This window comes from Lepidochelys olivacea (assembly GCF_965140295.1).
Source record: "Lepidochelys olivacea isolate rLepOli2 genome assembly, chromosome: 6".
NCBI classification, from domain to species: Eukaryota; Metazoa; Chordata; order Testudines; family Cheloniidae; genus Lepidochelys; species Lepidochelys olivacea.
Window position 1 is genome coordinate 99,323,234 of NC_140416.1, and position 23,959 is coordinate 99,347,192.

At 44.9% G+C, this 23,959-nt stretch overlaps 1 protein-coding gene across 1 annotated transcript in view; it reads left to right on the forward strand.

Annotated features, from left to right (window-relative positions):
• Positions 1-253: 253 nt before the first annotated feature.
• The window catches only part of RIN3 (Ras and Rab interactor 3), a 110,526-nt gene continuing 86,820 nt past the window's right edge, over positions 254-23,959 (forward strand). Inside the window, exon 1 of the mRNA XM_084630175.1 lies at positions 254-511. Within this exon, the coding sequence (XP_084486301.1) occupies positions 465-511 (47 nt within the window). The 5' untranslated portion in view covers positions 254-464. The remainder of the gene's footprint in view (positions 512-23,959) is intronic.

Genomic DNA, 23,959 nt, shown 5'->3' on the forward strand with positions numbered 1-23,959 from the left:
CCTTGCATTGCCTTATAAAATCCTTTGCAAAGTGCTCTGCTGCCCCTGATATACCTGTCGGTCTACAAAATTGATTTCCCCCTTGCCAGAGATTAACAATTCCGGGCCCTTCTTCCTCATAGTCTGAGCCAAAGTTTACTACTAAAAATGGCTTTATTAACCGCACCCCCCCCCCCCTTGACCACCAAGGACTGCCTCTTCCTGAAATCCCCTGTTCGTATAAATACAGGAAGTAGAAAGAAGAGAGGCTAAAAGCAGTTTTCTCTCACTTCAGTAATTAGTCCACTGTCCCCCTGGTACTACTGAGGCAGAAACTGGTATTAAATCGCCTCCCCCGCCATCATCTTCCCGGCAATAAACCATCAGGATGCGGCGGCTTTGCCCAGGGATGGGAAGGGATTGCTGTCTGCACAAAGGAGATCTAACGCCATTCTGAAAGAGAAAGTCTCGCACAGTTCGCTGTAATGATGAAAACACCGGCCGAAGCGGAGGGGGCCTGGCGTCTCGCAGGGTAAGTCTCGAACCTTTAGCGACTGCAAGTTTTGAACACGAATTTTGCGTCGCTCGCTGCTTTTTTTTTTTTTTTTTTTTTTTTTGGACAAAGGGCTCGCGGCTCCCTTCAGAGGCAGCCGGGGCAGCTGTCAGCCGGGCTCACCCGGGCGCACTGCCCTTCCTTGAGCGCCCGGGTGCCTATGGAAACGAAACGCGAGGAAGTGATGTGCGGAGCAAAGGCAGGTATTTGGGGAGGGAAGCAAGAGGGTGAGCTGCCGCTGTAAAAAGCGTGCACCGGGGAGTCCCGTGCTTGTGCAGACAGGGCACATCTCTTCCAGCAGACTTGGTCTGAGTTCCCCGAAATGCTGAAACAATGAATCAGGGCCCAATTCTGCCACATGCCGCTCACTCCGGCTCTGATCCGGCTTTGCATTTTCGTGCACGCTTAACCGTAAGCACCTCCGCAGGCCCCCGACTCCAGCGAGACGCCGGGCAAGGGAAAGTTAGGGCCACCCTCGGGTGCTTTCCTGGCCGGGCGGCAGCCTGCTCCGCGCCTGGCAGGATCAAGCCCGAAGAGGAGGTAAGCAAGCTGGTCTTCGGATATGGAAGAAGTCCAATTTCAAGGGCCGATTGGCAGCCACCCAAGTATCCGCTCTGTTGAAAAGTCCCCGCTGAAGCTGGGCATTCCTGTTTCCTTTGCAAAACAATCAGGGGGAAATGACATAACTGCTGCCCCCTCCGGTTACCCAAAGGGAAACCCATAACGTCCCAGGTATTGTGAGGGCCTCTTATCGGGCTGAGACACTCCTTTACTCTTTCCCATCGCCAAAGGCTCCCGGATATCCCGGTGATGGGGGTGGTAGAAGAATCGGGATGGGGACAGCCAAGGAAGGGCTACAAATACGTTTGCATTATCAAACAGCAGACCCTTGTTCCATTGTGTGACCCGAGAAGCGAGGGGAATTGCCCTTAATGTCACCAACAGTGGCTTGCGGCCAAAGGGATACAAAGATGTGTGTACACGTGGACAGGAGGTTTGGGGGAACGCTGCTCTTGAAGTATCGCTGTGATTTTAAGCATTGTGGGTATATCCCGGCTCCAGATACTTCAGGCTGGATTATGCAACCTTTATTCACATGGATGAACACTTTTACTCCCACTTAAACTGGTAGATTCATTCATGTAGGGAAGTGATCACTAAGTGAGCCAGGGCTCCACACTCTGGCCCTTAGAGCTGGTTGAATGATTTTTCTTTAACCGTGGTATCTTGCCTTTGCAATATTAAAACGTTTCCCCAATTGATATGAGCAAGGTTTGTTTCCGTTCCAGATTTCACTTTTCATATTACTTTGTTCAACTTAATGCTAAACAATAAAGGACAAGGTTTACACAGTAACAAGATACAAAGCAAATAGACTGGTTATTCAGATGATCAGTGGAGACCCAAAAGGGCAACTTATTAGATGCTGTTGTAAAGGAATAAATATGCATTTTGTAGATATTTCCTGCATCCATGATAGTTAAGGTGCCAGCTATCGAGAAATGAGATGAATTAGGCTCTTTATCTCTTTCTCAGCTCAGCTGAAAGGATCCACGTTTGCATAGCAGAAAGCTTTGCTTTCAGTTTAGAGTTTCATGGGGAAGTAAACACATCACAGAACAGTGATTTGGAGCGTAATAAAGCTGCTTTCAGGGATAATGCAAAGTAAATGTGTTCCCCTATCTTGTTCAGATACTAGCATTGGTTAGATTTATTAGGAACACATTTGATTTTCCTTTTTTTTCAACGTACAGTCTCCCCTTCTTATCAATAAATCCCAACTTGTAGACAGTAACTTCCATATTAGGAAATTCCTGGTATCACTAACTCTTCCGATTTGTCACACAATTCCTGAAGACCTGTAATGTGATATTTATAATATATAATTTGCGGCCTCTTGCCTTACACACTACAGAATTAAGGACTTGTACGTGTGGTGCCCAACTCATTTCCTATTACAACCACATGGAATAGAGCAGGGGTCGGCAACCTTTCAGAAGTGGTGTGCCGAGTCTTCATTTATTCACTCTAATTTAAGGTTTCACGTGCCAGTAATAATAATCCATCTGATCCATGCTGAGCTGTGCCCCCTTTGGCCCTGTCTGCACCCCTCACTGCCCCAGGCTGGGGCCAGAGGGCCACAGCTGGGGGCGGCTGCAGAGCCCCAGGCCAGCAGCAGAGCCCCCGGGACCGGTGGCCGTGACCCGGGGCTGGCAGCAGGCTGAGCGGGGCCAGTGGATGGAACCCTGGCTGGCAGGGAGCCGGCAGACAATACCCAGGCCGGCAGCGGAGCCCCCCGGACTGGTGGCCAGGACCCGGGCAGTGTGAGTGCCACTGAAAATCAGCTCGTGTGCCGCCTTTGGCATGCGTGCCATAGGTTGCCTACCCCTGGAATAGAGCATAGAAATCACAAAATGTTTATGGAAAATATTAAAAAGCTGCATTTTACATTTTTCAAAACAACTTTAATATGATGGAAGACGAGTTTCTGGTGAAGGATAGGGACCTGATTTTTAAAATTCTGTGCATAAAGAAATGCATATGCAATTGACCAAACAATCTTCTTAATTGCATATACCAATGCAGTACATGAGTCTGCAGGTGGCTGGCTAAATCCATAGTAGGCCAGTCATATGCAGAACGTCTGTGTAGAATTACAGTATCTGTGTGAATATGGAACACACACAAGAGCACTTGCAATTTACAAAGTATCAGTCCCTAGAAATGGCATCAGAATCAGCCCTGTGTAATCTAAATCAGTAAATATAGACATTTTTCCAGAAATGTGAGAGAGATGCTGAAGGGATTACTGGTCCAGAGACTGGATTAATAGGTCCTTAGAGAGATGTCTGGGGAGAAGGGTAGCTAGGAGCTGCATAGCAGCCAACCTAATCAAAGTCTTTAAGAAAGGGATACAGGAGGAACCAGGAAATTATACACCAGTAAATCTGACCTAGAGTCAGGCAAGTTCCTAGGAAAATTAACAAGTGATGAGATCACAAAACATCTGGAGAAATGTGAGCTGATCAAAACTAGGGAGCATGGTTTCATAAAAAGTTACATGCTTTGACTCCAACATCTGGCAAATTTCTGGAGGAGATAATGAAGAGAGCAGACAAGAGCTAAGTGAGAAACATAACGTGCAGTACTTGCATATTAAATTGTAATTTTGGAAAATAGATAGATGGGGACTTGGAATGAGTTATGGAGGTTTTCACTTATGGGTCACCAATCTGCATCCAGTTTAGTTCTCCAATGACTCAGTTTTCTGTGTGAGATGAATTGATGGTCTCAGTCCACTTCTTCGTGACAATTGGCCCTGGCACAAAACACACCATCACAACCAGCACTAACTTTGTACCCATGTGGCCAAGAACTGAATGATCTGGAAACTGAATTACCTTCATAGTTTCATAGATTTTAAGGTCAGAAGGGAGCATTATGATCATCTAATCTGACTTGCTGCATAACACAGGCCAAAGAACCTCACCCAGTAATTTCTGCATCAAGGCCATAATTTCTGTTTGAGCTATAACTTTTAGAAGGATTGTCTCATCAGGTCAAGCTGAGACACGTTGCAAAGGAGGACTGAAAAAGCCAGCAATGGTGCTGCCTGGGCTGTGTGTGTTGTGTAATTAAACAAAGATCTAATCTCTAGGACCATCAGTATGGCACATCTCACCAGCACTAAAAAACAGAAGTAATATGTATTTTAAAAAACCCTCAGCAGTCCTCAATTCACCAGGGTCCTGATCCAAAGCTCACTGAAGTCCATGGAAAGATTCCTATTAACTCCAGTGAGCTTTGGACCAGGCCCAAAGTTCCACTTAGTAAGCTAGTACTCAAGTATCCAACTACCACATGCGATGCATCTTCTCGGAATGGAGAAGGAAGGAACTGGTCTGATGGTTACAGATAAATTGCTATGGTAAAATGTTATAAGTCATGGTGGAGAAAGGGGGCAAGCAAGCAGTGCCTAGATTAATGTTTTCCATTCTGATTGTAAATGACTCATAGCGGTAGTGGGCAACCTGCAGGGACATGCTGGCTGCCACTTCCCGCAGCTCCCATTGGCTGGGAACAGAGAACTGCGGCCACAGGGAGCTGCGGGCGGCTGTGCCTGCAGACAGTCAATGTAAATAAACTCTCTTGCAGCCCGCCAGTGGATTACCCTGATGGGCCGCGTGCGGCCAGCACGTTCCTGCAGGTTGCCTACCACTGATTTATAGGAGAGAAAATAGCACCACCGAGACTTATGTGTTAGTACGTAAGACCAAACTTAGAAGATTGCTATAAAGATGGAAAGAAGAGATGATATCAAAATATATCTGCCATGGATGGTTAAGAGTTTGGACAGGAAATGCCTCATGAAGTTAATTTTAGATAAACACAAAGCATATCTGCATCTGTGTCACTGCAGCTTGTGATCTTATCAGGTGTCACAAGCTAAGCAGGGGTGTCTCTGGTCAGTATTTGGGAAGTGATGCTGGAGGGAGTCCTGCCTCTGACTCAGTGTTGAAGCGATGCCTCAGCATGGTACTAACTAGGGGACCCTGTGAGACTAGATGGTCTGTCTTTGAGAAGATGAACAGAACTGAGCTCCTGATGGCCACTGCGTGGCTCCTGAGGGCCCAGTATTTCTGTTCACAAAATTGGGGGGCATTAACCTAAGCTTCCTGTGCACATTCTAGTTCAACTAATTACATTCTGCTTATCGAAATTTCCACTGCCGAATTAACTAAATATAGCATTCTTCACTTCCTGGCCTAAATTGCTGGGTGCTGTTTAACAGTTTTTGCGCTCCACCCAGAAGTCAGGCAATGGTGGGTGAAATAATGTAGGTGTGTGTGTGTGTACGTATACTGAAAAGGAGTACTTGTGGCACCTTAGAGACTAACCAATTTATTTAAGCATAAACTTTCGTGAGCTACAGCTCATTTCATCGGATGCATCCGATGAAGTGAGGTGTAGCTCACGAAAGCTTATGCTCAAATAAATTGGTTAGTCTCTAAGGTGCCACAAGTACTCCTTTTCTTTTTTTGAATACAGACTAACACGGCTGTTACTCTGAAACCTGTACGTATACTGATGTTACATGTATGTGGAATCTTTAGTGGTGTAGTGTGAGGTAAAGCTTTAAACAGCATGAGTTTCAGATGGTGGCATTGTTTATCAGTGTGCATTATTCATCATGCCATTGTGCATTTTGTGTTGATACATGCCAGGTGTTTTACAGAAAATCTATTTTATATAGTTTTTACCTATTATATAGAAACTTTGTTTGTGTCCCTCGACTAGTAAAGCCAGGTGGCTTAGTTTCCCAGAATCCAATCATAAAGATGTTGAGGGAGCCATAAAGATCTCTTAAAAACTACCTGAAATATATACATCAAGATGTCTCTCTTTTAAGGTCTTAATATCTGAAGACTACCCATTGGAAAGTGGGGAATGTCCACTTTCCAATGGCACAGCATTTCCCATTTAGATTTCTAGAGAATGGTGAGTTATTGGACCTGAACCTGAAACTAAAACTAAATATTGTCCAATCTCAGCTTTGGACTAGGGCAGTCAATTAATCGCAGTTAACTCATGCAATTAGCGCAAAACAAATGAACTAGATTTAAAAAAAATAGTCGCGATTAATTGCAGTCCCAAACAGGTGTTTTCATGGCACTGTTATAGCCAGTGTTGCAAGATATTTATGTGCCAGATTTGCAAAACATTCGAATGCCCTTTCATGTTTCGACCACCATTCCAGAGGACATACTTCCATGCTGATGATGCTCATTAAAAAAATAATGCATTAAGCAAGTTTGTGATTGAACTCCTTGGGGGAGAATGGTATGTCTCCTGCTCCATGGTTTTACCTGCATTCTGCCACCTATTTCATGTTATGGCAGTCTCGGATAATGACCCAGCATACGTTGTTCAATTTAAGAACACTTTCACTGCAGATTTGACAAAACGCAAAGAAGGTACCAATATAAGATTTCTAAAGATAGCCACAGCACTTGAGCCAAGGTTTACAAATCTGAAGTGTCTTCCAAAATCTGAGAGGGACAAGGTGTGGAATATGCTGTCAGAATTAAAAGAGCAACGCTCCAATGCAGAAACTACAGAACCCGAAGCACCAAAAAAAGAAAATCTGCCTTCTGTTGGTGACATCTAACTCAGATGATGCAAATGAAGGTGTGTCACTCCGCACTGCTTTGGATCGTTATCAAGCAGAACCCGCCTGTTCTCACTTTCAGGCAGGGCCGGCTCTAGGTTTTTTGCCACCGCAAGCAAAAAATTTGCCGCTCCGAGAGCGCAACTGCCCAAGCAACGCAACAAAAAAAGGCTCGCGGGAATGCCGCCCCTGGAATTGTGCTGCCCCAATCAGGTGCTTGCTTTGCTGGTGTCTAGAGCCGGTCCTGCTTTCAGGTAACCTTGTAAATAAGAAGCGGGCAGCAGTATCTCCCGTAAATGTAAACAAACTTGTTTGTCTTTGTGATTGGCTGAACAAGAAGTAGGACTGAGTGGACTTGTAGGCTCTAAAGTTTTACATTGTTTTGTTTTTGAGTGCAGTTATGTTAAAAAAATCTATATTTTTAAATGGCACTTTCATGATAAAGAGATTGCGCTACAGTACCTGTATGAGGTGAATTGAAAACCACTATTTCTTTGATCTTTTTTACAGTGCAAATATTTGTAATCAAAAATAAGTGAGCACTGTACACATTGTATTCCGGGTTGTAATTGAAATCAATCTATTTGAAAATTGTAGAAAAAATCCACAATATTTATAATAAATTTATAATAAATAATTCATATAATTATTGGTATTCAGCTATTGTTTAATAGTGCAATTAAAACTGCAATTAATCATGACTATATTTTTAATCTCACAATTAATTGTGATTTTTATTTAATCGTTTGACAGCCCTACTTTGGACCAATGTAATTTTGGAAGTGGAGAGAGGAGGAATTCTGGATGTGGGGGGCAGGAGGAACTATTTCTCTGGCCGGCTAGTTAAAAAGAAAAGGCAGCTCTTTGAACCTGCTCTGGGATTTGGAACGTTAAACTAAATCCTGGTGCAGATGGATCAGTGGGGAGAATGTAAGTGAGGTCATCAAAGGTGCATGATATATGTAGTTTATCACAATTCCACAATTTATCATGTAGATATCACCTTCATGTAGGGAGGTGTGTACGTCTGTTTGTGTAGCACTTTGTGAGCCTTGATGGATGACTGGTACTGTGGAAATATAAAATGTTGTCATGAGATTTAGGAGAAAATATATATTTAGCAAGAATCCTCTAAGCCACCTTGGGCAATTAGGAGTCACTTCCGTGAAATCCCTAGTGCAAGGTAGTGTTGCAGTCAAAAAAGAAATTGCCCCAAGTCAGCAGTAATGATTCTACTATTTTCAGAGATGTTTAGATCAGAGTTAGTAAGCTGTACCCAATGTGGGGCTCCAGGAAAAAGGACACTGAAGAACTAGCACAGGTTCAGAGGAAGGACTGAGTCAGGAATAATTAGGACACGCAGAGGTCAATCCATTGAGAAAATACAGTTAAGATCCAATATGCCTGAAGTTTTTAAGATGCTAAAGGAGCCAATGCAAAGACATGGATTTGCCTTTTGAATGCTCATGGACCAAAACCAAGAACACAGACAATGGAAAAAGAAAATATATGCATGTAAAGGAGTGAGCTTCAGGGTTATTGGAAGCAATCAATCCAGAGACATGTTAAAACAAATGGAACAGGTACTACAATAGAGGTTTCAGGGAGAGGGGTATGGTCTGAGCATTGGTCTGAGAACCAGGAACTCATCCATTCTAATCCTAATGCTGACACTAACTCCCTAGCTGATATTGGAGAAGTCATTTAAGCCAACATTTTCAAACTTGGGTAACTAAAGTTAGGTACTCAGTTAATTCCATGGTTAGGGCCAGATTCTCTCCTGGACCAAGATCTTCTTCCAAGATCCAAGAGCAAGCCAGTTTCTCCTCCCTGATTGTGCAATCACAGCACCTCTGGCCCCTGCCCCTAGGCACTAATTTAACTTACCATAGCTGACAAAAGGCCCTACAGGACCACATTCCAGATGAGAATTTGCAGCATGCCATCCACTTCCTCCTTCTCCCACCCTACCCGCTTACTGGCAGCTGACCGGGGGATGGTTGATATAGGAGATGTCTCTATCAGCTTTATACCTGCAGAGGGATTTCTCTTTACAGCAGGTGTGGCCAGATTCCAGCCATTTTGTGGCACCCAGGTTTAAGGGGAAGGGGCCTTGTCCTCCTGTATGCTGCACATTGGAGAGCTTTTCATGGTACTGAAATACAAATAAATAATAGACCCCTACGTAAGTGGGCTGATTTTCAGCAACAGTAAATACCTCTGAAAATCAGTTCCCCTTATTTAGGTGCTGTTTGATCTTAGCCTCTTTGTACCTCCCTTGTCCCAAATGTAAATAAAAATGGGATACTGACATCCAAAGAGCATTGTGAGGGTTCATTCGAGTTCAGAAAGAGCTTAGAAGATGAGAAGTGCTAAGCAATATTGTTATTTAAAATGATACCTTGAACAAGCAGAGTCTCCTTCATGCAGCAGTTCCTTCCATTAGCTTCTCAGGTGTTATATACACTAGTTAATCAGCAAGACCCATAGTGGAGATTCTGTTAACCTGCAATTCAATCTCTATTTTAGAACACACCAGTAATTCACTTCTGCGGGAGTATCAGGTGTTCATTCCCCCGGTGGCACCTCCTTGTGGTCATGTCTGGGGAATAGCTCTCGACCAGCCTGATGCCCACTTGGGTCTTGTGTGGGGTAGACACCCCATGACATACCTTCGGTGTAAGGATGCCTTCTCCCCTGGAGTTGCCAAAGCTGGCCCCCAGGTCATCTCGCTCCGGCTCCAGGTCACCTACCATGAGAAAAGCAGTCCACTCTTCTCCTCCATGGTATCCTGAAACTTTTCTATCTAGACTTCTAAGTCTTGTGATGCCACTTCCAAGGCTGCTCTGCAGGTACTAACTTCTCTGGTAGCTTTTGCCCTTGCTCCACAGACTCTCCCCACACCCTTTCTCTAAGGGTCTGAGTTCCCACTGTATTTTGGTTTCCCTCCATCTTTGTCTCTGTATCCTTTAACTTTATCTGTAAGAGACTCTGTCTTTCAGTTTCTTCTCCCCCTCTGTCTTCACAACCTCCTTCTCTACTGCAGCTGTGCCCATGCTGTGGTCCACTAATCTTTTCTTCGGGCTCTTAGTTGGGACCCTGCCTTTCCCTGAGCTACAGTTCTATTGTTTGTAATGGCAATGCCCCTTCACATGTCCTCGCTCCCCACAGGAAAAACAGATGCTGGCCATCCCCCCGGCTCCTGCTATCTCAACAGGTTGGACGCCCTGGATTTTCCTGCATTCCCTCCTTTAGGGTAGGACTTCTTATCTCTGTACTGGCAGGGGCACTCTCTTCTAAGGCGTAACATTGCCTTGGCCGAACTTCTGGCCTCCTGGCCCCAGAACTTCCTTTCCACTCCTGACCCCTAAGGCCCCTGCTCATTTCCTGCAGGATCCTGAATAAATATTCCTGCTCCTCTGCCAACTTCACCGACTAACCCTGTAAGTACACCTGTGCCTCCCATTGTCTCTGCTGCTTTTCCACGACCTGTCTGAGTACAGTCTGGATCCCGCTCTGCTGTTTATTGGCCGCCTTCAGCGAGAGCAGTAACTCTGGGGTCCACTTGGGGAGGGCGCACTTGCCTTCAGCAAAGAAGGTCTCTGCACACAGCAGCTCCATTGTCCCTTCACTTCTTCTCTACTACAGCCTCTCCCACTCCACTTGTATTGGGGTGATCGTCTGCCTGCAATTTGACAGGGAGCTCCCTACTCACTGCTATGGTGCCTCCTTGTGGCCACAGCTGGGGAATAGCCCTCGACCCGTCTGACGTCCATTCAGGCCTTGTGGCACATAGACACCCCTTCACAAGGAGGTTTAATGTAAAGGTGATGAGATCAAGACACCTCTGTTTGTTTTCTCAATTTCTTTCCTGCAAGATGGAGGGGTGAGGAGTGTGTTGGACAACAACCAGTTTTTTCCTTCCTGGGTAGTTTTTGGCCAATATGTTTGGTTTGGAAGGGATTTGAGCCTCCTTTATCATGTATTTTCACATGTAAAAGATGTTCAGCCGCTGATATCTGAATTGCCTTTTAATGCAGCTGGACATATGAGAACATGGCTATTAAAATTTGAGGCACAGCTGGTAACTGGGGGACTTAATATGTTGGATTTGCCAAACCAAAGCCGACTAACTCCCTTAGAATGCTGGTGAGGAAGAACTAGACTAGCAGCTGTGCTACTGGAACCTATAGGGCGTGGCAGAAAGCCCATGAAAGTTAGTGGAATGACTCCCATTGACTTCAGTGTACTTTGCCAGAAGCTAGGACTGGATGACAGGGGATGGATCACGCAATAATTGCCCTGTTCTGTTCATTCCCTCTGAAGCATCTGGCACTGGCCATTATTGGAAGACAGGATATTGGGCTAGGTGGACCATGGGTCTGACCCAGGATGGACGTTCTTATGTTCTTGTGAATTCTGCAGGCCTGGTTCAGGAGTCTAGCTCCAGAGCAAGGAGGATCAAAGTGTCTTCAGTCTCCCAGAGCTTTGAGCACCTGTATGAATGAATGGGATAGAGAGAGAGTGAGGGAATGTGCAGTAGTAGTCTAAAGTACAGATTTAGCCCCTCTCAGAGCTGAAATTTCAGCAAAAGCAGTAATACACTGTGACTCTGAACAGGAAGCTGCTTTTACTACCTAACTTTTCATGAAGTCATAGGAAACTGTGGTTTTTATAAGCTAGTGAAGTAATTTTATAGACTTTGAAATAAAGACAAAAGTAGTAAGAGGTCTTTGAGTTAATAGCCTTTTAAAACAGAGGTGTCTGTAGACAAAAATAGATTAAGGCCCTGATTCTGTAAGATTAATAATGTGCATTTATAGAGCACTTTCCATCCTGCAGGCTCCCAAAGCACTCCATGAACATATGAACACAGCACTGTTTACATGCAGCCACCTCTGGGGTGGAGAGCAACAACCAAGTGTTACATAGCATGCTGTACAAGTCTGAGGAGAAGAAAGTTTGATTAAAGACACAGGGGAAAAACCATGTGGCATTTATTTTTTAGACAGGAGAATCAAGACTTTGTCCATCAAACCCTATCCAGACCCTACATGCATACGCTGTAGATTGCATCTTCCTCTGACAGCTGTGCCAAGTTGCAACTTTCAGGGTTGAAACCTCAGGAGGGAGGGTAGGTAGTTTAAGCTCAACTTTTGCACTATTAAACCACCCCGTAGTACTCGGGGACACATAGACCATGCAAAGATGGTTGGGAAATCTACTGGCCAGTGAGAGAGACAGGCAACAATGCTGTAACACATGCTGAGTGGCTGGCCGATATCAGCTGACTGGCTCATAGGGCTGGGGCTGTGGGGCTATAAAATTGCAGTGTAGACATTCAGGCTCAGGCTGGAGTCTGGTGCTGGGACCCCAGGGGTGGGAGGGTCCCAGAGCCCAGATGTCTAAACTGCAATTTTATAGCCTCAAAGCCAGAGCCCCACAAGCCCGAGTCAGCTGACATGGGCCAGCCACAGGCGTTTGAGTGCAGTGTAGCCATACCTGAGTTGCTAAGGAAGGCACTTACTACTATCCTCTAATTTTTGCATAGAGCCTAATTTCCTGCCTATCTCCCCTCACAGAATCGTGCCGGGCAGCACGGATGCTACCTAAAAAAACCTGAGAACACTTGAAACCAATGGGCCGGATCCTTGCCTCACTTAGACAATGATTCAGCGGAACACTTATGCACCTGCCTATTTATAACTGCCTCATTGAATTGGAGCCTTACACTGGTTTGAATCCAGGGTAGCTCTGCTGAAGTCAGGAGAGTTCCATGGGTAGAGGTGAGGTTAGAATCCGGCCCGGTATGTGCTGTGCGCACTTTACAACGAGAATGCTCTTTAATCTGGTATTTTCCACTGTGAAGTAAAAATGTGGGTTTTATATTTTTGTCACAAAACAGCAGTGCAAGCAGCTGTGGTCAAGCAAACTGCACAGTTTAAGCTCTGGAAATGTTGCGAAGCTTCAAGCTTCACCAGATGTGGTTACTGCTGTAGCCATAAGCACATTTTTTCTGTCCATCTGCTACCTTTCCGACTTACCTAAACAATTCCAACTCACCCCAGACGCTCGGTCTTTAAATCAATATGAACTCTGAGTTGGGGATAGAGGGTGCTGGCATTTCCTTAAAGATTCCATGTGGTGAAGGTTAACACTTAAAGTGATTTGCTCTGCTTTGATCATTACCAAAAATAGTATAAGTCAAATCTTTCCGTGAATGAAAATGATTACTTGAGCGGGAAGAGATTAGCAGATGTGAGCGCTGCATAGCTGATTTGTGCTAGTCACATTTTCCTCATGCAAGCCAGGCAGTACTAGGGCATGTAGCTTGTTTAGATGTATATCAGCGTGCCTTTCCCGATCTTTTGGCATTTTTGCTAAACACAGAATGTATTTGTGCTGGGCAAAACACAGTGGGAAGCGGAAAACCTGGAGTGCAGATACTGACCTGGCCTGATTTGAAGCCCAGTCAGGGGAGAACACCCTCTGCTGGTCAGGGACAAGTACCTCGTCTTCAGCCTCCTGGCAATTAGGATAACCACCCTGGCTCTGGGCAAGTCACAGCTACAGCCTGGGAAGGGCCCAGATGAAACCTAACGTTTTGGCACTGGTGAGGCCTCATCTGGAGTACTGTGTCCAGTTTTGGGCCCCACACTACAAGAAGGATGTGGAAAAATTGGAAAGAGTCCAGCGGAGGGCAACAAAAATTATTAGGGGGCTGGAGCACATGATTTATGAGGAGAGGCTGAGGGAGCTGGGATTATTTTGTCTGCAGAAGAGAAGAATGAGGGGGGATTTGATAGCTGCTTTCAAGTTCCTGAAAGGGTGTTCCTAAGAGGATGGATCTAGGCTGTTCTCAGTGGTAGGAGATGACAGAACAAGGAGTAATGGTCTCAAGTTGCAGTGGAGGAGGTTTAGGTTGGATATTAGGAAACACTATTTCAGTAGGAGGGTGGTGAAGCATTGAATGGGTTATCTAGTGAGGTGGTGGAATCTCCTTCCTTAGAGGTTTTTAAGGTCAGGCTTGACAAAGCCCTGGCTGGGATGATTTAGTCAGGGATTGGTCCTACTTTGAGCAGGGGGTTGAACTAGATGATCTCCTGAGGTCCCTTCCAACCCTGATATTCTATGATTCTATGATTCTAGCCAGAGCGGTTGGCCCCCAGCCGTAGTACCAAGAGGGGGTAATATGGACTTAGATGCCAGACCCCTCCCACAGGCAATGCAATCCTCAGATGAGAGAATGGGCCCAGACCATAACATGGTGACCTGTTTCTCGTGTGGGCAACCAGGACACATCTGAAGAGAATGCTCCCTTATGAACTGTAAGTACGCCAAGGTGTGGACAAGCGAAAGCACAGCTCAGAAGAACGGACTCCCCAAAATAATAGTCCCCATATAGACCAATGGGGTGAAAGAGCCAGGTCTGTTGGATGTAGTCAGACCTTGGTGCAGACTCCCTTGGTCAGGCAGAAAGAACTCCAGGTGAGACAATCTTCCTCCAGGGCACTCATGGGGATGTGAAGGCCCACCATAGCAGATGACTACATTTAACTGCCCTTCTGGTAGCTCTGTCCTCCATATTGGCTATCTTGTTATTATTGGTCAGAAGGGGTGTTAATTTTGGGAGATTATCTGTGAGTAGGAAAACTGGAGACCAGGGCCGCTGACCCAGTCCCAGTGCCTGGGGCAGATCTGAGACTGGAGGGGCTAGCCAGGTTAAGAGAACTAGGGAACCCCTTTGAGGGGAGTTTGAGGTCCCCGGGACAACCATCCAGGTCACAGATAGGATTGGTCACTGGGGAATTGCCATTGCCAGGTTTAGAAGCTCTGACTCATGACAGATTTTGTCCGTGAACAAAAGGTGAGCTGGGCCTACGATTAAATTGCTGCTGGGAATGATGAGGTGACACAACCCCAACACGTGAGACAGTGCCCCACTTTATACTCCTGAGAGAATGCCTATACTGCATCAATTACTGGTACCCTGGATATACCAGCTAGCACATGACATCCCTTGTGCTGGGTACTTAGACTGGGAGAATAGCTTGTCCCAAGCGTTGGCTCATTCTGACTGGCTGAGCTTCCCCCGGGAGGTCAGAAGAATAATGTGCCTCTTGTCCTGAGTGCCAATTAACCACCCCAGGGCTCCCTCAGTGCCACTTCCCCGAATGGAAACTCCCTTAGAACCAAATGGGATGGATATGGTGGATCCCCTGGAGAAAAGTGTGGTGGGATACCAATACAGTCTTGTAATGGTAGGCTATGCCACACAGTACCCAGAGGCCACCCCACTGCACTCTACAAAATGACAGCAGTCACCCCAGAACTTGTGGAACTCTTATCTCTGGTAGGGATCCCCTGAAAAATACTGGTGGGGTACAGAACCAACTTTACATCCCAGGTGATGCAGGAGCTATGCTCCCTATTGAAAATCAAATTACTAAAAACCTCCATATGTCATCCACAGCTGGACGGTTAGTTGAGAGATTCAACAAAACCATGAAGGAGATGTTAAAAAAACAAATAGGCTCCTCTTGTCCCAAGCATTGGGACCAGCTACTTTCTCCTCTTTTGTTTGCTATAAAGGAGACAGCACAAGCTTCCATTGGATTATCCCCCTTTGAACTATTATTTGGGGGACAGCCTCAAGGAATATTAGCCCCACTAGGGAAGGGCTGCAAGAGCAGGGCTCAAGGTACCCAACATAGCCAGGAACGTTATCTAACTCAGGAGCGCCGCAAGGAGCCAGGAGCTTTTGCTCGTGAAAATCTGTTGAGAGCCCAGCAAGCACAAGCACAAACATACACCCAGGTGAATGTCTACAGCCTTTCCAACTCAGGGGTACGGTGATCGCTTCCCAGCGCAAAACCCGAGTTGCTAGCCAGATGACAAGGACCTTTTGAAGGGGTTTGTCAGGTTGGCCTCATGGACTACAAGATCCACTTTCCTGGGAGGCAGAAAGAACCTAGGCTCTAACATGGGAACCTGCTTAAGCGTTGGAAAATCAGAGAGGGGATGTTAATAACTCTTACCTGCCAGAGCCAGAGCTGGGGCTCCAAGTACCCATTTCCCCAAGGCCAGCACAGGTGCAGATAAGTGCCGAACTCCTGTCTGAGCAAAGAGCTCAGGTTTTACCCTTTATTGAGGCCTTCTCCAATGTAGCTTCCTCTGCACCAGGTCAGGCCCAGCTGATACACTGCCACATCGAGACAGTCCTGGGTCAGTGATATAGAGAGACCCCTTGGCCCTTATCACAGAAGATGTGGGAGACTGTTCAGGAGCAGATGCAGGCTACACTGGATCAAGGGTAGTCGAGGAGTTCCAAAGTGACTGGCCAAGTCCCATCACGCTTGTCCCAAAACTTGAAGGTTCAACACACTTCTGCATAGACTTCTGAAAAGTTAATGTGATTTTGACTTTTGATGGATACCCAATGCCACAAGTAGACAAACTTTTGGAACAGGTAGGGCCTGCCAGAACTTTAGAGCTTACAAAAGGGTATTGGCACATCCCCTTGTAACCCACATTGCAAGAAAAAGCAGCCTTCTCAACACCCTTCAGGCTCTTCCACTTCCAGACAATGCCCTTTGGCTTACACAGAGAAGCCGCAATATTTCAACGTTTAGTGGACAAGATACTCAGGCCTCATCAGCAATATGCTGCTGCATATTTGGATGACGTTATATACTGCGACCACCTGGAGCTGTTCTCCAGTCCTTGCCTGAAGCAGGTCTCACGGCCAATCTGGCCAAATGGAAACTAGCAAATAAATAAGTTATTTATCTTATCTGGGTTATAATGCAGGAAGAGGTCAATTTAATTTAGGCTGCTAGATAGCGTGCTGGCATTGGTAGTATGTCTCATTACTCAGACAAAGAAACAGATAAGACACTTCCTTGGGCTAGCTGGCTATTGCAGGCAATTTCTCTCTGGTTTCACTAGTATCACAGCCCCTCTGACAGACCTAATAAAAGGTGGGAGTCCAAAGAAGATCCATTGGAACAACAACTGTGAAAAGGCCTTCAACACTGTGAAAAACTGGTTGTACCAGGAGCCAGTCCTGTTCAATCTGGATTTCTCAAAAGAGTTCATTTTACAGATGGATGCCTCAGATGTAGGCCTTGGTGCTGTACTCTCACAGGAGGTGAATGGTGAGGAGCACCCAGTCATGTACCTGAGTATGAAGCTGTTCCCCAGGGAGAAGGCCCACTCTGTGACTGAAAAAGAGGCGCTAGCCATCAAATGGGCCGTGAGTCTCTTAGACATTATTTGCTGGGTAACCCTTTCCCCCTCATTAGGGGCCACATCTCCCTTCAGCAGCTCAAAAAAAGAAAGAGACAAACACCCATGCTATACAGTGCTCTCCAATCCTATAATGTTAGGGTAGAACATCATGCTGGAGCAAAACACAGCAATGTTGGACTTCTTTTCATGGGAAGTGGGGGAATCCAGATCAGCTTTGTGTGTGTGGGGGTGGTGGTTGTCCAAGTGCTATCTTAGATAGTGGGGTATGTGTTGGGGCAGGTGCCCACCCTGGTCAGGGAGGAGTTAAAAAGCTTCTCTGCACACAGTCAGCCCCACCCCAGCACAACTGTGAGGCCTGTGGCACCTAGAGAGGGGTGGCTGCTTAAAAGGGAGGCTACAAGCCCACTAGGGGGTAGCACTCAGATAGAAGTGGAGTTAGAACCCAGAGGTCTGTGCCCTGTAGAGCTGGGGCTGCTTGTACAGAAAGCTGGTGGTGAGTCTCTGCCAGCTGGACTCTCCAGAGAGGTAGAGGGACCATCTTTACTTTACTTTGCTTTTCATTAGTGCCCAGGGTACTGCTTCTCAGGTGCTTGGGAACCCAGCCCCATTCACAGAGATGAATTACCTTTGGTCTGGCACAGTCCAGACTGTTTTGTGGACTGCAGGATTAATTTGTTTGCCTTTTCCTTTCTTTGGGACTGTGATTGCATCCAGTGGTGGGAGAGCCACCTCCCTCAGACTTACAGCGGGGAGACTGTGCTTCAGATCAGTCCTACAGCCAGAAAGGCACTGTGCCCTGGGGTATGCCTGCTCTGAAGAACAAATAGCTGGCTCTCCAAATGCTGCACGCATGTATTTAAAAAAAAATACAGTAAACTTGTATTTCATAAAGCATGAGGCAGTTGCTGCAATGCAGCTATCTGAGAATTTGCTTATCTGTGAATCAGATTAAGCAAAGAGCTGCTTGGGAAACTTAACCAAGCAAGAGCAAACACCTAAATGTTGGCAGCCTCCCAGCTTTGCTGGCTACCTGCAATATTATTTTGCAAATCTCTATTAGTCTCCTTACCAGACTCAGTGTCCCTAGTGACATAGGCACATTTGGCTAAGTTGCAGCCTTTGAGCTGGCTCAGCATTTAATCCTAGCTGCCAAAAATGTGTGTGTTTTTTTTTTTTTAAAGTCATATCTGCAAGGATATTACTCAAGATGCACAAGAAAAAAACAGAAACAGCTCAAGATGCTGAGCTCCTCATGCTTACTCAGCTTAGATTTGGGCCACTTTTCTTCTTGTCCAGAAACAAATTGTAGGGTGGCTGTCATTTGAACTGCCCTGGGTCTGGAAGTGAGCTTCAGTTTGCTCCTAATAGTTAACTGATAGGATGCATTATGTAGTTTGTTAGGCTAAAAAAACATCAACACAGGGATATGGACTTCTCTTCCTTCACGTTTAACAAAGGCAAAGTGAAGGGATCCTCTCTTGGGCTAGTTGCTTTACTAATTACCTCATGCTCTAGCCATGTATTCAGAAGCATATTTATTATGTGTTTAATTAACTGCTGATCATTTTTCATGTGAAACCACCAGTGTCACGAACATTCACTTTTGTGCAGCTCTTTGAAATGCTAAGGTAACTTTGTAGAGTGCTTTGAAAATGAAGATGGGGCTGGGTAGGGGCTGAGTATTTTTCTTATAATTAGGAACTGTTGCAAAAAATGTGGTAAGTTCAAATCAACCTTGTTTCAGTGCTGTCCCCCCATTATTGTTAATATTGGTCTAGCCAAAAACCTACAGCGTGACAGGTTCCTAAGGTGTGACAAGTATACCTCAGTCTGCCACGTACAAGGGTATCAGCCATAAGCGCGCTATTGTTTAGCAATGCATGGGTATAACTGTGTGACATCCACTTGCTCTAAGTGGTAAAAACAGTGGTAGAGGTGTTCAAGCAGCCGCAGGTGATTTCCTGCTTGCATACAACTCCATCCGGCTCTCTTACAGTACAACGGCATCCGTACAGAGTATTTCCACTGAAATCAACTAAGGGCTTGTCTGCAAAGGCAGGTATACCAGTAGAAGGTACAGTGTGAATTTACAACGCAATTCTTACACTAGCATAAGAGAACCCACACAGGGCGTTATACTAGTATAACTCTTGCACTGTAAATTTACACCCTATTTATATGGGTATAAGTGGCTGGGGTAGTTTTTTGGGGTGGGGCTGTTGGGTTTTTTTTGGTTTAGCTTATGATATTTTGCAAAGGGTTTAAGCTAAACTGAAAAACGCTTTTAAACTGGGATAAGGGTGTGCACCCAGGCAGGTATATGGGTACAAATGTGTTGATTTAACTATACTGGTATAATTATACTGATATAACTACTAAAGCTTTCCTGTGTAGACAAGCCCTTGCTGGAATTGCTATATTGTGAGCTGTACTTAACTGTTCTCACCCATTTGAGAGCAAATGTAGGGCCCAGTTTGGCCACTCCTCAGTTAAGCAGTACCTCACTCTGAGTAGTCTCTGATTTCAGTGGAACTACTCAGCAGGAGTAAGGATAGCAGAATGGGGTCCTTTATCAGCTGGAAACTGAGTGCCTGATTCTGTTACATTAAGGCCCCATTCCATCACTGGCAGAGTAAAGGGGCTTTAACTGTGTGTAAGCATAACTTTTATGCCTACTTGAAGATGCCTTTACACTGCCAGAATGGTGTAAAGGGACTTAAGTGTAACTGAGGCCTTGTCTACACTGCTGGCAGTGTATAGGGTATGTGTAGCTACATACCACAGTGAAAATCGGGCTGTGTCCATGCTGCAGTGAGTAGCTACGTGTGGCAGTGAAAGGCTCAGGCACTAAGGAGGCTGCAGGGAAAGGCTCAGGCAGCTCCCTCCTGCCAGAGCCTTTCCCCGCTCCCTGAACATTTCTCTGGGGTGGAGAAAGGCTTCAGCAGGAGGGAGGCAGTGGGACACTACATTGCTAAAAATAGCACTGCTTAGGTATGTAGAGGACATACCCAGCGGGTTCAGGTGTGTCTTTGTTCTTCTAAGTAGTGCCACACCCTCTATACTGCTATTTATACCTGGGCTAGGTGTAGTGCACAGTATATGTACTCTACTACACCTTTGTTTATCTGCCGCGTCCGCAGGTTTGGCCGATCGCGGCTCCCACTGGCCATGGTTCGCTGCTCCAGGCCAGTGGGGGCTGCAGGAAGTGGCATGGGCCGAGGGATGTGCTGGCTGCCCTTCCCACAGCCCCCATTGGCCTGGAGCGGCGAATCGCAGCCAGTGGGAGCCGCAATCGGCCAAACCCGTGGATGTGGCAGGTAAACAAACCGGTCTAGCCTGCCAGGGGCTTTCCCTGAACAAGCGGCGGCCCTAGTTTGAGAACCACTGGTCTACTACACCTCGCCAGAGGCATAGCGGTAGAATCAGGCCCTGATGATGGTTCTTTTCCCATCAGTTCAAGGGAACCAAAAAAGCAAATCTTCCTAAAATGAGGGCTCTGCAGGTCTGTTTGCAGGGTAATTCCATTTCCAATTGTTCATGAACAAGGCACACAGGGATGCAGTATTTTTGTACCGTAGCAACCAGAAAAAAAAGTAGGAAGGGAATTTTTGTAAGTAGTTACCTCTTTTTTTTAAGAAGGGGAAACGAAAGCAGGTTTTCTGAACTTCCTCATGCCATGAAGCAGCACATTAGGGAGTATTTGGAAAGCCACCAGCAGGGCAAAAGATGGACAAGTTGGCTTTTTGGATTTCAAAGCATGTCAAGCAGTTTTAGGTAAAGACCACTCCAACTGTGACTGAATGGCCAGTGTTGTTGACAAAGATTTCTACTCAACCCCAGTCAATTGGGCCAGAGCTATTTGAGTAGGCTACATAAATAATTGCTAGGGACACCCTTTGGTTAAAAAACATTCAATTTCTTTTGCCTCCGGTTATTAATAATACTTTATATTATGAAAATGGAAAACACTTTTTTTAAAATCTCATTTTACTTCTCATTAGTTGTGCTTTGTTTATATTTTGCATTTCTCTTAGTTTGAACAATGACCATAGACTAGTCATTTTCACTCTGGTTTGGATGCACTAACTTAGTGCTGCAATTAGAGCTGGTCAACAGCTGTTTGTAAAAGAGGGTTTCATTTAAAAAAAAGACCTGTATCAAGTTGGACTAACTCTTTCAGTTTTTTGACTGGGAATTTCTAAATGAAACAAAATGAAAATATTTGTTTCCAATTGAAATTTTTGTTCAAAAACAGAAAATTGTTTGAAACATTAGACTCCTTTTTTGCCACTGAATGCAAGAAAATGAATGATGTCTAGGTTTGGGGGGTTTTCCACTTTCTTTTCCACTCTAACTTTTCAAACATTCCTCAACTTCAGAAAAGTTACAGAACAGCAGAGCTGCAAAGTTTCCTTTTGTCACTTTGTAACTTTTCCAAAGTTGAGGAATTTTTGAAAAGTTATAGAATAGTAAAAAAGAAACAGAAGGAAAGAGGAATACAATAAAGAAGAAAACAATCTCAGACATCCTTCATTGTATGGGACAGAGTAACACGAAAGGGAGAAAAAAGACGTTCCAAAACTTAGGACACTTTGAATTTTTTTTCAGAAAAAAATTGTGAACCGTTTTGAAAAAATAAGACACAACTGTGCTGTTTTGAACCCTCTAAAAAAATAGAAACAACTTTGAAATTCCAAATCCCTATAGGTAAGGTGACCAGACAGCAAATGTGAAAAATTGGGATGGGGGTGGGGGGGGTAATAGGAGCCTATATAAAAAAAAGACCCCAAAATCGGGACTGTCCCTATAAAATCAGGGCATCTGGTCACCCTAGCCATAGGTTTTAGGTTTCGGAAAAAGTTTGCTTACAAAACCTAAATTCTGGACTAAATTTGACCTGAACAGAAGTAATTGAATTAACATTAAAAGACAATACTTCTAAACGTTTGAGTGAATTTAGTGTGCACAGAAGTAAGGTGCTAACAGTACTGACTGTAGCCAGGCATAATATTGGCAAGAGCTGAGCCAGCTTCCTCTTGTACAAAAGTCTGCCAACGCACAGCTTAATCTTGACTTGCCACTTAAATGGACATTTTGTTGATTCAGAGAATCTCAATAGGGAACTAACTAAACCCAACAAACTTGTTTCTACTTGGGATCTAATAGGACAGGAATATAGAAGTGGAAGGCCAGATCCCCTTGTGTTAAAATGTAATTCCTAGGTTCCAAGTCCAGAAGGGACCATTGTGATTATCTAGTTTGACCTCCTATATAACACAGGCCAGAGACCTTTCCCAAAATAATTCCTGGATCATATCTTTTAGACAAACATCCAATCTTGATTTGAAAATTGTCAATGATTGACAATCCACCACAACCCTAGGTAAATTGTTCCAATGGTTAATTACCCTCACTCCCAAAAACATATGCCTTATTTCCAGTCTGATTTTGTCCAGCTTAAATTTTCCGCCATTGGGTCATGTTATACCTTTCTCTACTAGATTGAAGAGACTTGTATTAAACATTTGTTCCCCATGTAGATACTTATAGGCTGTAATAAGTGACCCTTAACGTTCTCTTTGTTAAGCTAAATAGACTGAGCTTTTTGATCCTATCCTTATAAGGCATGTTTTTGAATCCTTTAATCATTCTCATGGCTCTTCTGTGAACCTTCCACAATTTATCAACATCCTTAGTCCCATGGAGTAGCACCTTACTTACTTCATGAGTGGTCCCAGTGAAGTCCGTGGAACAAACTGCTATGCAACCTGAGGCAGGGTGTCAGGATGGATTTCTTTGTTTTTTCCAGAATGGCTCTGTTCGGTACCTACATCCATATTTGTTATGTGGCCTGATTTTTCAGAGGTGCTGAGCACGCAAAATCTTAATTTCAATGGGAATTGTGGGTGGTCAGCACATTGGAAAAATCAGGAGAATCAGTTAGGTGCCTGTATATGGATCAAGGAGCCTAGCTTTGGGCATCCTCACTGGAAAACGTTGGATTTCACCTTTCAGAGTCTTTCTTTACCCATGTGTAAAAGGAGGTTTGAGATCCTTGGATGGAAGGTGCTTGGACCTGCAAAATACTATTACGTAGGTTTCCATTAAAATTAGGATATGGTATTTTATTATTAGGTGCCAGGGTCACCGTTCCAGAGACTGAAGCCTTCCACTTGACCTCTGACCAGTCCTCTGTCACAGTCAATGACAGTGAAATCCTCCTTATCACCCTCACCAGTGTGCCTCAATTCACGGCCCCAGAGGGACCACTGTTAGGGTGAGAAAGTAATACAGAATCCATAGCCTATTTGTTCTTTGCCATCTCTGCTGAAAGCTCCTCCTGTGAGTGTTGGCACTGGCAGTGGGATTTCATGAGATGAACATTCATCTGCTGAGAAATGGACGACCACCAGCCTATTCCATATGGGCCACTGACGAGCTCTCAGAAGTGAAGAGTTTCTAGCCTGATAACTGCCAAAGAGAACTGTCTCAGGGAACTGATTGCTGGTATTCAGGGCAATATGCTGCAAAAGAGGGCTTCAAAGAACAACAAAAATGGGAAACACAGACATTCGCTGAATTAATAGCCTGTAGGTGATACAGAAATAAAGGAGAGGGAACCTTTAAAGACTCAGCGTTTACGAGAAGATTCACTTACATATTATTCACCCTTTGGCTGCTGGGACATGTACCGTAAATGTTACTATTCTATCATTTTGATAGTGCCATGGTGCTTTACAGAACAAAATAAATAGACAAGGGCTCTACTGTAAGGCGTTTCTCAGTTAGACTAATGACAAACCAAATTAGTGACCCAAGTGAAAGCATGAGGTGGGACAGACGAAACCAATAAGTGAAAGGAAGTGCTGTGCTGACCATTAGTTGTCCATAGACCACAATTTGAGAACCACTAGGCTACTTCCTAAATCATGCACACTTTTTACAAGGCAAGACTGATTGTTCATAGGAGGGACTTCCCTCTCTGGGAAAAGGAGTACTTGTGGCAC